The following is a 17,500-nucleotide window of genomic DNA, read 5'->3' on the forward strand; positions in this document are numbered from 1 at the left end:
GGAATCCGGTCGGCATAATATAAGCAAAAACGGGAGCCGAAAAACTCCTCAGCAAATTCCGACCGACGCCTAAGCGTCCGCCGGTTAAAGAAGCACAGGCTAGACCAGCTGCGACGCCGTGGTCTGGGCCTAGATAAGGTAAGCAGTAAGAATGGAAATCTTTATGAGGTATTTGTTTCCCAAAAGTTAAACAGTTATTCATTTTTCTGACATCGCTGAGTAAGAAAGAGTCCCCAACGGGTACTTAGCTTTTAGAAGTCTTCGTAGTAGTATTCGGTAGTAGTAATTCTGGTTCTGACCGACCAGCACTTGCTAACAGCTTCGCTTCGGGCACCATGCGACAAGAAAGACTGGGAAATGGCCGGGCTGATGCCTTTATACCCGAAGAACTGCAGCTATGACGTCGGGTGAAGTGCGACACCAGCCGAGGCCAGACCCAGACTTTGGAATCCGGCCGACCAAAGGGCGGCCTGACGACAGGACAACCCATTTGTAAGGACTGCAGATGCATCCTTGAAGGACATCAGTATTTACAGTACTGACAAGTGTAGGGAAAGGGAAATAATAAGAATAGTATTTACAGTACTGACACGGACATGTAGGGAAAGGGAAATAATAACAACAGTATTTAGAGTACGGACACTGAGGTGTAGGGAAAGGGCAATAATAATAATAATATTTAGAGTATGGACACGGACGTGTACGAAAAGTAAAATAATAAGAAAAGTATTTACAGTACTGGCACAAGTGTACGGAAAGGGAAATAATAAGAAAAGTATTTACAGTACTGACACACGTAGGAAAGGGAAATAATAAGAATAGTATTTACAGTACTGACACTGACGTGTAGGGAAAGGGAAATAATAAGAATAGTATTTACAGTACTGACTCAAATGTAGGGAAAGGGAAATAATAAGAATAGTATTTACAGTACTGACAAGTGTAGGGAAAGGGAAATAATAAGAATAGTATTTACAGTACTGACAAAAGAGTAGGGGAAAGGGAAATTATAAGAATAGTATTTACAGTACTGACATTTACGTGTAGGAAAAGGGAAATAATAAGAACAGTATTTACAGTACTGACAAGTGTAGGGAAAGGGAAATAATAAGAATAGTATTTACAGTACTGACAAGTTTAGGGAAAGGGAAATAATAAGAATAGTATTTACAGTACTGACACTGACGTGTAAGAAAACGGAAATAATAAGAACAGTATTTACAGTACTGACACAAGTGTAGGGAAAGGGAAATAATAAGAATAGTATTTACAGTACTGACACAAGTGTAGGGAAAGGGAAATAATAAGAATAGTATTTACAGTACTGACACAAGTGTAGGGAAAGGGAAATAATAAGAACAGTATTTACAGCACTGACAAGTGTAGGGAAAGGGAAATAATAAGAATAGTATTTACAGTACTGACACTGACGTATAGGGAAAGGGAAATAATAAGAATAGTATTTACAGTACTGACACAAGTGTAGGAAAAGGGAAATAATTATAGTATTTGCAGTACTGACAAGTGTAGGGAAAGGGAAATAATAAGAATAGTATTTAGAGTACGGACATTGACGTGTAGGGAAAGGGAAATAATAAGAATAGTATTTACAGTACTGACAAGTGTAGGGAAAGGGAAATAATAAGAATAGTATTTAGAGTACTGACACAAGTGTAGGGAAAGGGAAACAATAAGAATAGTATTTACAGTACTGACACTGACATGTAGGGAAAGGGAAATAATAAGAATAGTATTTACAGTACTGACACTGACGTGTAGGGAAAGGGAAATAATAACAACAGTATTTAGAGTACGGACACTGACGTGTAGGGAAAGGGTAATAATAATAGCAATATTTAGAGTTCGGACACGGACGTGTAGGAAAAGGAAAATAATAAGAAAAGTATTTACAGTACTGGCACAAGTGTACGGAAAGGGAAATAATAAGAACAGTATTTACAGTACTGACACAAGTGTAGGGAAACGGAAATAATAAAAATAGTATTTACAGTACTGACACTGACGTGTAGGGAAAGGGAAATAATAAGAATAGTATTTAGAGTACTGACACAAGTGTATGGAAAGGGAAATAATAGTATTTACAGTACTGTCACAAGTGTAGGGAAAGGGAAATAATAAGAATAGTATTTGCAGTACTGACACTGATGTGTAGGAAAGGGAAATAATAAGAATAGTATTTAGAGTACTGACACAAATGTAGGCAAAGGGAAATAATAAGAATAGTATTTACAGTACTGACACAAGTGTAGGGAAAGGGAAATAATAAGAATAGTATTTACAGTACTGACAAATGTAGGAAAGTGAAATAATAAGAATAGTATTTACAGTACTGACAAGTGTAGGGAAAGGGAAATAATAAGAATAGTATTTACAGTACTGACACTGACGTGTAGGGAAAGGGAAATAAGAATAGTATTTACAGTACTGACACAAGGGTAGGGAAAGGGAAAGATTAAGAACAATATTTACAGTACTGACACGTGTAGGGAAAGGGAAATAATAAGAATAGTATTTACAGTACTGACAAGTGTAGGGAAAGGGAAATAATAAGAATAGTATTTACAGTACTGACACAAGTGTAGGGAAAGGGAAATAATAAGAATAGTATTTACAGTACTGACACTGACGTGTAGGAAAAGGGAAATAATAAGAATAGTATTTACAGTACTGACACAAGTGTAGGGAAAGGGAAATAATAAGAATAGTATTTGCAGTACTGACACAAGTGTAGGAAAAGGAAAATAATAAGAACAGTATTTACAGTACTGACACTGACGTGTAGGAAAGGGAAATAATAAGAAAAGTATTTACAGTACTGACACTGACGTGTAGGGAAAGGGAAATAATAAGAATAGTATTTAGAGTACTGACACAAGTGTAGGGAAAGGGAAATAAGAATAGTATTTACAGTACTGACAAGTGTAGGGAAAGGGAAATAATAAGAATAGTATTTACAGTACTGACAAGTGTAGGGAAAGGGAAATAATAAGAATAGTATTTACAGTACTGACACAAGTGTAGGGAAAGAGAAATAATTATAGTATTTACAGTACTGACACAAGTGTAGGGAAAGGGAAATAATAAGAATAGTATTTACAGTACTGACAAGTGTAGGGAAAGGGAAATAATAAGAATAGTATTTACAGTACTGACACAAGGGTAGGGAAAGAATAAGAACAATATTTACAGTACTGACACGTGTAGGGAAAGGGAAATAATAAGAATAGTATTTACAGTACTGACAAGTGTAGGGAAAGGGAAATAATAAGAATAGTATTTACAGTACTGACAAGTGTAGGGAAAGGGAAATAATAAGAATAGTATTTACAGTACTGACACTGACATGTAGGGAAAGGGAAATAATAAGAATAGTATTTACAGTACTGACACTGACGTGTAGGGAAAGGGAAATAATAAGAATAGTATTTACAGTACTGACACTGACATGTAGGGAAAGGGAAATAATAAGAATAGTATTTACAGTACTGACACAAGTGTAGGGAAAGGGAAATAATAAGAATAGTATTTACAGTACTGACACAAGTGTAGGGAAAGGGAAATAAGAATAGTATTTACAGTACTGACAAGTGTAGGGAAAGGGAAATAATAAGAATAGTATTTACAGTACTGACACAAGTGTAGGGAAAGGGAAATAATAAGAATAGTATTTACAGTACTGACACAAGTGTAGGGAAAGGGAAATAATAAGAATAGTATTTACAGTACTGACACAAGTGTAGGGAAAGGGAAATAATAAGAATAGTATTTACAGTACTGACACAAGTGTAGGAAAAGGGAAATAATAAGAATAGTATTTACAGTACTGACACAAGTGTAGGGAAAAGGAAATAATAAGAATAGTATTTACAGTACTGACAAGTGTAGGAAAAGGGAAATAATAAGAATAGTATTTACAGTACTGACAAGGGTAGGGAAAGGGAAATAATAAGAATAGTATTTACAGTACTGACACAAGTGTAGGAAAAGGGAAATAATAAGAACAGTATTTACAGTACTGACACTGACGTGTATGGAAAGGGAAATAATAAGAATAGTATTTACAGTACTGACACAAGGGTAGGGAAAGGGAAATAATAGTATTTACAGTACTGACACAAGTGTAGGGAAAGAAAAATAATAAGAATAGTATTTACAGTACTGACACTGACGAGTAGGGAAAGGGAAATAATAAGAACAGTATTTACAGTACTGACAAGTGTAGGGAAAGGGAAATAATAAGAATAGTATTTACAGTACTGACACAAGTGTAGGGAAAGGGAAATAATAAGAACAGTATTTACAGTACTGACAAGTGTAGGGAAAGGGAAATAATAAGAATAGTATTTACAGTACTGACACAAGGGAAGGGAAATAATAAGAATAGTATTTACAGTATTGACACAAGTGTAGGGAAAGGGAAATAATAAGAATAGTATTTACAGTACTGACACAAGTGTAGGGAAAGGGAAATAATAACAATAGTATTTACAGTACTGACACAAGTGTAGGAAAAGGGAAATAATAAGAATAGTATTTACAGTACTGACACAAGTGTAGGGAAAGGGAAATAATAAGAATAGTATTTACAGTACTGACACAAGTGTAGGGAAAGGGAAATAATAAGAATAGTATTTACAGTACTGACACAAGTGTAGGGAAAGGAAATAATAAGAATAGTATTTACAGTACTGACACTGACGTGTAGGGAAAGGGAAATAATAAGAATAGTATTTACAGTACTGACAAGTGTAGGGAAAGGGAAATAATAAGAATAGTATTTACAGTACTGACACAAGTGTAGGGAAAGGAAATAATAAGAATAGTATTTACAGTACTGACACAAGTGTAGGGAAAAGGAAATAATAAGAATAGTATTTACAGTACTGACACTGACGTGTAGGGAAAGAGAAATGATAAGAATAGTATTTACAGTACTGACACAAGTGTAAGGAAAGGGAAATAATAAGAATAGTATTTACAGTACTGACACAAGTGTAGGGAAAGGGAAATAATAAGAATAGTATTTACAGTACTGACACAAGTGTAGGGAAAGGGAAATAATAAGAATAGTATTTACAGTACTGACACTGATGTGTAGGGAAAGGGAAATAATAAGAATAGTATTTACAGTACTGACACAAGTGTAGGAAAAGGGAAATAATAAGAATAGTATTTACAGTACTGACACAAGTGTAGGGAAAGGGAAATAATAAGAATAGTATTTACAGTACTGACACAAGTGTAGGGAAAGGGAAATAATAAGAATAGTATTTACAGTACTGACACAAGTGTAGGGAAAGGGAAATAATAAGAATAGTATTTACAGTACTGACAGTGATGTGTAGGGAAAGGGAAATAATAAGAATAGTATTTACAGTACTGACACAAGTGTAGGGAAAGGGAAATAATAAGGATAGTATTTAGAGTACTGACAAGTGTAGGGAAAGGGAAATAATAATAGTATTTACAGTATTGACACAAGTGTAGGGAAAGGGAAATTATAAGAACAGTATTTACAGTACTGACACTGACGTGTAGGAAAAGGGAAATAATAAGAACAGTATTTACAGTACTGACAAGTGTAGGGAAAGGGAAATAATAAGAATAGTATTTACAGTACTGACACAAGTGTAGGGAAAGGGAAATAATAAGAATAGTATTTACAGTACTGACACAAGTGAAGGGAAATAATAAGAATAGTATTTACAGTACTGACACAAGTGTAGGGAAAGGGAAATAATAAGAATAGTATTTACAGTACTGACACAAGTGTAGGGAAAGGGAAATAATAAGAATAGTATTTACAGTACTGACACAAGTGTAGGGAAAAGGAAATAATAAGAATAGTATTTACAGTACTGACACAAGTGTAGGGAAAGGGAAATAAGAATAGTATTTACAGTACTGACACAAGTGTAGGGAAAGGGAAATAATAAGAATAGTATTTACAGTACTGACACTGACGTGTAGGAAAGGGAAATAATAAGAATAGTATTTACAGTACTGACACTGACGTGTAGGGAAAGGGAAATAATAAGAATAGTATTTACAGTACTGACACAAGTGTAGGGAAAGGGAAATAATAAGAACAGTATTTACAGTACTGACAAGTGTAGGGAAAGGGAAATAATAAGAATAGTATTTACAGTACTGACAAGTGTAGGGAAAGGGAAATAATAAGAATAGTATTTACAGTACTGACAAGTGTAGGGAAAGGGAAATAATAAGAATAGTATTTACAGTACTGACACAAGTGTAGGGAAAGGGAAATAATAAGAATAGTATTTACAGTACTGACACTGACGTGTAGGGAAAGGGAAATAATAAGAATAGTATTTACAGTACTGACACAAGTGTAGGGAAAGGGAAATAATAAGAATAGTATTTACAGTACTGACACAAGTGTAGGGAAAGGGAAATAATAAGAATAGTATTTACAGTACTGACAAGTGTAGGGAAAGGGAAATAATAAGAATAGTATTTACAGTACTGACACAAGTGTAGGTAAATAATAAGAATAGTATTTACAGTACTGACACAAGTGTAGGAAAAGGGAAATAATAAGAACAGTATTTACAGTACTGACACAAGTGTAGGGAAAGGGAAATAATAAGAATAGTATTTACAGTACTGACACAAGTGTAGGGAAAGGGAAATAAGAATAGTATTTACAGTACTGACACTGACGTGTAGGGAAAGGGAAATAATAAGAATAGTATTTACAGTACTGACACTGACGTGTAGGGAAAGGGAAATAAGAATAGTATTTACAGTACTGACACAAGTGTAGGGAAAGGGAAATAATAAGAATAGTATTTACAGTACTGACACAAGTGTAGGGAAAGGGAAATAATAAGAATAGTATTTACAGTACTGACACTGACGTGTAGGAAAAGGGAAATAATAAGAACAGTATTTACAGTACTGACACTGACGTGTAGGGAAAGGGAAATAAGAACAGTATTTACAGTACTGACAAGTGTAGGGAAATAATAAGAATAGTATTTACAGTACTGACAAGTGTAGGGAAAGGGAAATAATAAGAATAGTATTTACAGTACTGACAAGTGTAGGGAAAGGGAAATAATAAGAACAGTATTTACAGTACTGACACTGACGTGTAGGGAAAGGGAAATAAGAATAGTATTTACAGTACTGACACTGATGTGTAGGGAAAGGGAAATAATAAGAACAGTATTTACAGTACTGACACAAGTGTAGGGAAAGGGAAATAATAAGAATAGTATTTACAGTACTGACACAAGTGTAGGGAAAGGGAAATAATAAGAATAGTATTTACAGTACTGACAAGTGTAGGGAAAGGGAAATAATAAGAATAGTATTTACAGTACTGACACAAGTGTAGGGAAATAATAAGAATAGTATTTACAGTACTGACACTGACGTGTAGGAAAAGGGAAATAATAAGAACAGTATTTACAGTACTGACACAAGTGTAGGGAAAGGGAAATAATAATAGTATTTACAGTACTGACACAAGTGTAGGGAAAGGGAAATAATAAGAATAGTATTTACAGTACTGACACAAGTGTAGGGAAAAGGAAATAATAAGAATAGTATTTACAGTACTGACACTGACGTGTAGGGAAAGGGAAATAAGAATAGTATTTACAGTACTGACACAAGTGTAGGGAAAGGGAAATAATAAGAATAGTATTTACAGTACTGACACAAGTGTAGGGAAAGGGAAATAAGAATAGTATTTACAGTACTGACACAAGTGTAGGGAAAGGGAAATAATAAGAACAGTATTTACAGTACTGACACAAGTGTAGGGAAAGGGAAATAATAAGAATAGTATTTACAGTACTGACACTGACGTGTAGGGAAAGGGAAATAATAAGAATAGTATTTACAGTACTGACACAAGTGTAGGGAAATAATAAGAATAGTATTTACAGTACTGACACTGACGTGTAGGGAAAGGGAAATAATAAGAATAGTATTTACAGTACTGACACAAGTGTAGGGAAAGGGAAATAATAAGAATAGTATTTACAGTACTGACACAAGTGTAGGGAAAGGGAAATAATAAGAACAGTATTTAGAGTACGGACACTGACGTGTAGGAAAAGGGAAATAATATGAATAGTATTTACAGTACTGACACGGACGTGTAGGGAAATAATAAGAATAGTATTTACAGTACTGACAAGTGTAAGGAAAGGGAAATAATAACAATAGTATTTACAGTACTGACACAAGTGTAGGGAAAGGGAAATAATAAGAACAGTATTTACAGTACTGACAAGTGTAGGGAAAGGGAAATAATAAGAATAGTATTTACAGTACTGACAAGTGTAGGGAAAGGGAAATAATAAGAATAGTATTTACAGTACTGACACAAGTGTAGGGAAAGGGAAATAATAAGAATAGTATTTACAGTATTGACACAAGTGTAGGGAAAAGGAAATAATAAGAATAGTATTTACAGTACTGACACAAGTGTAGGGAAAGGGAAATAATAAGAATAGTATTTACAGTACTGACACAAGTGTAGGGAAAGGGAAATAATAAGAATAGTATTTACAGTACTGACAAGTGTAGGGAAAGGGAAATAATAAGAATAGTATTTACAGTACTGACACAAGTGTAGGGAAAGGGAAATAATAAGAATAGTATTTACAGTACTGACACTGACGTGTAGGGAAAGGGAAATAATAAGAATAGTATTTACAGTACTGACACTGACGTGTAGGGAAAGGGAAATAATAAGAATAGTATTTACAGTACTGACACAAGTGTAGGGAAAGGGAAATAATAAGAATAGTATTTACAGTACTGACAAGTGTAGGGAAAGGGAAATAATAAGAATAGTATTTACAGTACTGACACAAGTGTAGGGAAATAATAAGAATAGTATTTACAGTACTGACACTGATGTGTAGGGAAAGGGAAATAATAAGAATAGTATTTACAGTACTGACACAAGTGTAGGGAAAGGGAAATAAGAATAGTATTTACAGTACTGACACTGACGTGTAGGGAAAGGGAAATAAGAATAATATTTACAGTACTGACACTGATGTGTAGGAAAAGGGAAATAATAAGAATAGTATTTACAGTATTGACACTGCAAGTGTAGGGAAAGGGAAATAATAAGAATAGTATTTACAGTACTGACACAAGTGTAGGGAAAGGGAAATAAGAATAGTATTTACAGTACTGACACAAGTGTAGGGAAAGGGAAATAATAAGAACAGTATTTACAGTACTGACACTGACGTGTAGGGAAAGGGAAATAATAAGAATAGTATTTACAGTACTGACACAAGTGTAGGGAAAGGGAAATAATAAGAATAGTATTTACAGTACTGACACAAGTCAAGGGAAATAAGAATAGCATTTACAGTACTGACACTGACGTGTAGGGAAAGGGAAATAATAAGAATAGTATTTACAGTACTGACACAAGGGTAGGGAAATATAAACAATAAGAATAGTATTTAGAGTACGGACACAAGTGTAGGGAAAGGGAAATAATAAGAATAGTATTTACAGTACTGACACAAGTGTAGGAAAAGCGAAATAATAAGAACAGTATTTACAGTACTGACACAAGTGTAGGGAAAGGGAAATAATAAGAATAATATTTACAGTACTGACACTGACGTGTAGGGAAAGGGAAATAATAAGAATAGTATTTACAGTACTAACACTGACGTGTAGGGAAAGGGAAATAATAAGAATAGTATTTACAGTACTGACACTGACGTGTAGGGAAAGGGAAATAATAACAATAGTATTTACAGTACTGACACTGACGTGTAGGGAAAGGGAAATAATAACAATAGTATTTACAGTACTGACACTGACGTGTAGGGAAAGGGAAATAATAAGAATAGTATTTACAGTACTGACAAGTGTAGGGAAAAGGGAAATAATGAGAATAGTATTTACAGTACTGACAAGGGTAGGGAAAGGGATATAATAAGAATAGTATTTAGAGTACTGACAAGTGTAGGGAAAGGGAAACATAAGAATAGTATTTACAGGACTGACACTGAAGTGTAGGGAAAGGGAAATAATAAGAATAGTATTTACAGTACTGACGTGTAGTAAAGGGAAATAATAAGAACAGAATTTACAGTACTGGCACAAGTGTACGGAAAGGGAAATAATAAGAACAGTATTTACAGTACTGACAAGTGTAGGGAAAGGGAAATAATAAGAATAGTATTTACAGTACTGACACTGACGTGTAGGGAAAGGGAAATAATAAGAATAGTATTTACAGTACTGACACTGACGTGTAGGGAAAGGGAAATAATAAGAATAGTATTCACAGTACTGACAGAAGTGTAGGGAAAGGGAAATAAGAATAGTATTTACAGTACTGACACGAGTGTAGGGAAAGGGAAATAGTAAGAATAGTATTTACAGTACTGACACAAGTGTAGGGAAATAATAAGAATAGTATTTACAGTACTGACACTGATGTGTAGGAAAAGGGGAAATAATAAGAACAGTATTTACAGTACTGACACAAGTGTAGGGAAAGGGAAATAATAATAGTATTTAGAGTACGGACACTGAAGTGTAGGGAAAGGGAAATAATAATAATAGTATTTACAGTACTGACACTGCAAGTGTAGGGAAAGGGAAATAATAAGAATAGTATTTAGAGTACTGACACAACTGTAGGGAAAGGGAAATAAGAATAGTATTTACAGTACTGACACAAGTGTAGGGAAAGGGAAATAATAAGAACAGTATTTACAGTACTGACACTGACGTGTAGGGAAAGGGAAATAATAAGAATAGTATTTACAGTACTGACACTGACGTGTAGGGAAAGGGAAATAATAAGAATAGTATTTACAGTACTGACACAAGTCAAGGGAAATAAGAATAGTATTTACAGTACTGACACTGACGTGTAGGGAAAGGGAAATAATAAGAATAGTATTTACAGTACTGACACAAGGGTAGGGAAAGGGAAATAATAGTATTTACAGTACTGACACAAGTGAAGGGAAATAATAAGAATAGTATTTACAGTACTGACACTGACGTGTAGGAAAAGGGAAATAATAAGAATAGTATTTACAGGACTGACACTGAAGTGTAGGGAAAGGGAAATAATAAGAATAGTATTTACAGTACTGACGTGTAGTAAAGGGAAATAATAAGAACAGAATTTACAGTACTGGCACAAGTGTACGGAAAGGGAAATAATAAGAACAGTATTTACAGTACTGTCACTGACGTGTAGGGAAAGGGAAATAAGAATAGTATTTACAGTACTGACACAAGTGTAGGGAAAGGGAAATTATAAGAATAGTATTTACAGTACTGATGTACAACAAAGACAAAAAGGTAAGGGATTTTATGAACTACAAAGAAAAATAGAAAATATAAAAATATAGAAAAAAGTTAGAGTTGAATATATTAATATAAATCAGTTGTCTGCTTGTGAGCAATTGGCACCACTTCCAACATGAAAAGCTGCAAACGCGATCCAAGGTGACTGGGATAGAGGCACTGTGGGTAAGGGATAAGCTTAAGAGTGTTTTGGTTACCACGAGCTATGGTCGCAGCAGAGTCGGTTCATAGGACCAGAAATGAACCCACAAGCTGAGGACAGAATGAAACCTGACAATATCAGAGCCAGAGTTATAGAGGCCATTACACTAAGGGTCCCAGAATGAGTAGTGCTTGAGGCGGAAGGTTTCAGTACTTGGAAGGCTACAGACCTTAAGGATTTGACTCATGTAAGATAATGTTTTACTATCTGATGTACTGTGTCTATGTGGCAGCCTATGAATGCTAAGCTCTGAAAAAGGTATAGCTTGCCTTTGTTGATGTTTATTGAAATACCCAAGTAAGTTGCCAGGGACAGAAAAACTGATGGAGTTGTAATAGTAGAACTTGGGAGGTAGCAGCTAAAAGCCAACTGTTTAAATACAGAATGATCTGGATTCCTTGCAGCCAAAAGTAAGCTATAATGACAGCCATTACTGGAGGCTATGGCGAGACTGAATGGTGAATGGCAGCACTCTAAAATGGTAGTGACTGGCTTCAAGCCAGAAAAGGTAGACTCTCCCAGACTGCCACTGGATCTTGATATTATAGCAGGCATCTTGGAGACTGATAGAGCACATCCAAATCAGCCTTCCTCAGCAAAGGAAGGATAGACTATCATGACCATTCAGAATTTTGCCTTCTTCACATACCGATTTAGACAGCTGAAAGCCAGCATTGGTCAGAGGTCACCTGTCTTTTTCGGAAGGAAAAACAACCTTGAATAGACTCCAGATCCTGGCTGGACTTGGGTGATCAGCAGGATGACTCTTCTGCCCAGCAACGTTGACATCTTTGTCACTGCAGATTCCAAATTACTGGGTGGAGTATCGGGAATCTTCTGTTTTGTTTTGGGGTTTCTAAAAAGGGTATTGCATAACAACTGACAATGATCCATAGCACCCAAGAATCTGAAGTTATCGTTTGCCAGGCTAGAGGGTGCAAGGAGAAGAATCCCCGAATGGCTCCACAGTGCAGCAGCTGGGCAAACATTCAGTGATTTTGATAAGGTTTCTCTGCGAATGGCCCATGGAAACCTTGATTTTGCAGACCAACTCTGCCTCAGAGAACATCCAGTGAAGCTGCCTCTTCCTCTGCCCCGGGAGTCCTGTCCCCAGTAGTGTCCTGGTGAAAACCTTGCGATTTCTTGAACCACATTTTCCTACCTCCTCTTTGATTTCTGGAAACAAATCTTTGAGGAGAAGAAAAACAGATCTCTATGGCAGATAAGGTTTCTTGCTGTCCTGTTTACTAATGGTAAGCATTTCCTTTACTTTTGTTCCAAATAAAGTAGAACCATCATGGGGTCATTTATGAAGGACATCTTAAAGCTTTCTGTGAAATCACAAAGCCACATTCAGGCATGATGTTGCACAGTAATACCTGTGCCAGCTGCCCTTGCTATGCCACCTGCTGCATTAGATTATCTCCAGAGCTATGTAATCTGAGTTTGGTATGGCGGGCTGAGGATCCACATGTGTCGGCTCCAAAAAAGGGACATGGCGTCAGAAATAGTACAACTGCTGTCAAAGGGTCGGATCCCAGTTCTCTCCTCGGGGTTGGAGGTGGAAGGACCCCTAGTTGAATCTGTGTCCTCAGAAACATCCTCATCATGCGGTTGACATCCAACTGAGACTTCTAGTGGACTGACCAGACCTGAGAGAGGAAGCTACTGATGTAAGCCTCTACAAAAGCTTGTGAAGACTTGGGGAGTAAAGACTTGGGCTAATAGGCTCCAGAGAAAAGGAAGTTTTAGGGTGGGAGTTCAGATCCTGGAGGTAGTAGGATCTGACTGCCTCGATATCCTGTCTTTTTTCTGATAGCTTCTCCTTATGTTTGTCCTTTGGTTTGTATTAGTCTCTCTCTTTTTTGTTCGACCTCTCTTTTCCCTTTTGTCAAAGGAAGGACAGATGGAGGGTGCTTTCAGACATGAAGGCATCTTGTACCCTGTCTGACAGAAAGAGCCCTTTCAGAATGAGTTTCTCTATCCTTCCTTAGACAGCCTTTGTGCCAAAGGTGGCTCAAACACTGTAGGCGTCCTGCAAGTTGAAAGGCCCCAAACAGTACATACACACTTAACTCTACAAGCCAGACAGACTTACTGTTTCATACCATCTTCTGCCTTCAAAGAAATGTAATGTGAAATCAAGGACAAGGAAACATTACCTCTTAATACCTCAAGCTCCACTCCTCACCTGAAATCAGGAATACCAGATGATGTGCTAATTCCAGCACCAGTATGAAACACAACACAGGAAGCTTGCTTTACCAGCTCTGCTAATTCTAGCACCTTTCTTTCCAGTTCTTCTGGAGTGTCAAATTTCTACACAGAGAAAAAGAAAAATTGAGAAGTGGTTTAAAAGGCTTTAACCTGACCTGGGTCACAGCAAAGCCATTAAAAGTACAGCAAATGACTGGATGATTTTGCAATACACAAGATTCCAGCACTACCTAGCCACCTCATATGTTTGGGTCAGCTCCGCCAAATCCATTAAACACCAAGTATTTTAAACACCTCTAATTTAATTATAAAAGCAGAAAGCAAAAAGTGTAGAATAAATCTTTAGCAAAGCAAATGCCAGATTTGAAAGTGTATTCGGTTACATTTTTCACCACAACAGTTTTAGTTTCTGTAATTACCTGAATAAAAAAAACTGTACTTGCGTATTATCGCAACCACATTTGTAAAACTGATAATATGTAAGTAGCAAGTATTCATATGGTGTTCACGTGCTGACTCAGATATTTTAAGTCTTTGCGTCAGTTTCAAAGTGTGTAAGTAATTCTAATGTAGCCGGATTTTTTTTAGACTGTTGTCCTCCCATTATTTTAGGTTTTCGCTACATGTCTTGCTCTTGCGGTGCCTTGTGACAGGAATGTCTGTCACCGTCAGTACTTTGCCAAGGCTTGCCTTCAGTTAGGACAGAAAGGTTACTGTTAAAGGTGGAAGTGGGGGATGCGGTAATGTCCGTTTTGAGTTTGTTACATGTACTGATCATACTTCCACACTCCGAAATTAAATGGGCCGTTGTACATAACTGGTGCTTTGCTGCAGTGTACCTACTTCCCACTGCTATTGCACCTGTACAAGCCTGTACAATGTCCAGCTTTTTGACCCATGTTTATGGTCTGTCCCTCATAACAATGTGTCACTGTTTATCAAGTCAGCAGGATGATGTGAGGATGGAAGCCAGTAAATATTGATATTCACAGGCCGTATGTATAGCAGCAGGTTACTTTTACTTCTCAGTACATGTCATCGGCAAAGGACGCTACCCAGGAATACGAATTTACCCATTATCCCTGTTCCTGTCACAAAACCAAAGTGATAAATACTGCTTTGGACTTTAAACACCCCTTTTTAATTTCAGAAGCAGTTGTTCCGCGATGACATTATGAATTACATCACACTAGAAATGTGGTTGCGATAATACACAAGTACCAAAAAAACTACTAGCAAAGTACAACACTTCTGAGGGTTTTAAAATTCCACGCTTCATCTTTTCCACATCCGCAACCCCAAATGCACAGCATCCTGACAAGACTTGCAGTGGCATCATATCTTGCCCATCTCTTTTGTCCTAAACGTTAATACTCCAGCAGAGAGACATCAGTCTATGGTTACACTATATAACACCTGTGCTAAGCCTGTAATCAGTTGTAGCCTGCTCACAACCAACAAAAAGTAACACACTGAATTAGAAAGACTGCACACACACAGAACAATGACTGTCTAAATGAAAGTTCTTGTACTGGGCTCACACAACTCTGCTCTACATCAGTTGCATTCATTATAACCAGAACGGAAGCCCAACACAAGTATTATATCATTGTCGACACATGCTCACCACCACAATATGGTCAGAAGGGATGGCTGGAGTAATAAACCTCACATACTAACCAATGAAAGGCAGTCACATACCATGAACCCAAGGTCTCAGTTATACTGCTGCTTTCTGCCCAATGTAAAAAACACATGCAAATAATACACAATTATGTCATGTCTTCAAATTTACAGAATAAAAACCACTGCCCTACAGGCAGTTTCCAATTTTAATGTTCTTCTTCAGCAAAATAAGCATCCTTCTAGATGCACTTTTCTCACAGTTTATCACAAAATCCCTAAATTATAATCACATGCACATCAGCATGTTACACTTAAAAATAATAAGAACTAACCCTCGAAGGTAGTTCTCAGCAATGTCAGAAACAGAAAACGATATACACATTAACCAATGATTTTCCATAGTGATTGCTGGGCACCAGTCAGTGCTTTTCCTACTGATCGCTGGGCACCGGTCAGTGCTTTTCCTACTAGTCGCTGGGCACTGGTACTAATCAATTTAAGGGAGTAATGCTTACAGGTTTACTGAGTGCAGCGCTTTGTATGTAGCACCAAGTTACACCAACTGCATTCAAATAACTTCTGTATGCAGTCTCCCCACACACACTCACCTGTCAAGTTAAGGTGGGGGAATATCCGTTAACAAGGCAAAGTTTCAGGAGCTAGACAGAAGCACTACACTCCCTGGCTTTGACAAACGAAAAAGCATACCATAGGGCATAGACATAACATGACCTATAAGCCTAAGCATACCATAGGACATTGCCATAACATGGCCTATAGGCCTAAGCATACCCTTGGGCATAGTCATAACATGACCTATAGGCCTAAGCATAACCCTAGGGCATAGCCATAACATAACAGACCTATAAGACTGAAGAATGCTGGTCCAGAAGCAGCACTTCTGGCTGAGCATGCTGACACCACAGACATGAAAGACATGGCTTCCTTGAAACCAGAACTGGCATCAGTGTTTATAGGGGCATCTTGAAAGACTGAACAAGGAGAAGTGTATTAAGGGAGGAGAAATCCAGGATTGGTCTTCAAAATCACCTTTTCCTGGGATGAGGAATTATCTGAAGAGAACACTTTTTCCCACGTATTGTGGAGGCACCGGTTCTATAGTGGCTTGCCTTCAAGGTATGAATGATAAAATGGACCTTAATCTTAAAAGAAAAACTAATAGCTGTGTGATGCTGCAATAACGTGCACAACAGTTGCTGAGCAACAGGATTGAGAGAAGCAAGACAGATAAAGGAGAAACCATTTCCACGGAAAGCAAGACAGATAAAGGAGAAACTACTTCCATGGAAAGCACAAGTAACGAAACTAGACATCTAGATAACACACACAAGACAGCAGACAGAAAAACAATGGTGACAGCCTTACAAACAGAATGTGGAGCCAGAATAATGGGAGGTTATACATTTACACACAGAAAAACAATGGTGACAGCCTTACAAACAGAATGTGGAGCCAGAATAATGGCAGGTTATACATTTACACACAGAAAAACGATGGTGACTGCCTTATAAACAGAATGTGGAGTCAGAAAAATGGGAGGTTATACATTTAAACACAGAAAAACGATGGTGACTGCCTTACAAACAGAATGTGGAGTCAGAATAACGGGAGGTTATACATTTACACACAGAAAAACGATGGTGACAGCCTTACAAACAGAATGTGGAGTCAGAATAATGGGAGGTTATACATTTACACAAAGAAAAACAATGGTGACAACCTTACAAACAGAATGTGGAGTCAGAATAATGGGAGGTTATACATTTTACACAGAAAAATGATGGTGACAGCCTTACAAACAGAATGTGGAGTCAGAATAATGGGAGGTTATGAATTTACACAGAAAAACGATGGTGACTGCCTTACAAACAGAATGTGGAGCCAGAATAACGAAAGGTTATACATTTACACACAGAAAAACAATGGTAACTGCCTTACAAACACAGAATGTGGAGTCAGAATAATGGGAGGTTATACATTTACACACAGAAAAACGATGGTGACTGCCTTACAAACAGAATGTGGAGTCAGAATAATGGGAGGTTATACATTTACACACAGAAAAAC

General features: G+C 36.7%; 1 protein-coding gene across 1 annotated transcript in view; it reads right to left on the bottom strand.

The window, feature by feature from the left end:
- SIRT6 (sirtuin 6) overlaps positions 1-17,500 on the bottom strand; it is a 1,110,223-nt gene that overhangs the window by 1,015,328 nt on the left and 77,395 nt on the right. The window contains exon 2 of the mRNA XM_044090601.1: positions 13,761-13,888. Within this exon, the coding sequence (XP_043946536.1) occupies positions 13,761-13,888 (128 nt within the window). The remainder of the gene's footprint in view (positions 1-13,760; positions 13,889-17,500) is intronic.

This window comes from Protopterus annectens, chromosome 13.part0, assembly GCF_019279795.1.
Source record: "Protopterus annectens isolate FY-2018-M chromosome 13.part0, PAN1.0, whole genome shotgun sequence".
NCBI classification, from domain to species: Eukaryota; Metazoa; Chordata; order Ceratodontiformes; family Protopteridae; genus Protopterus; species Protopterus annectens.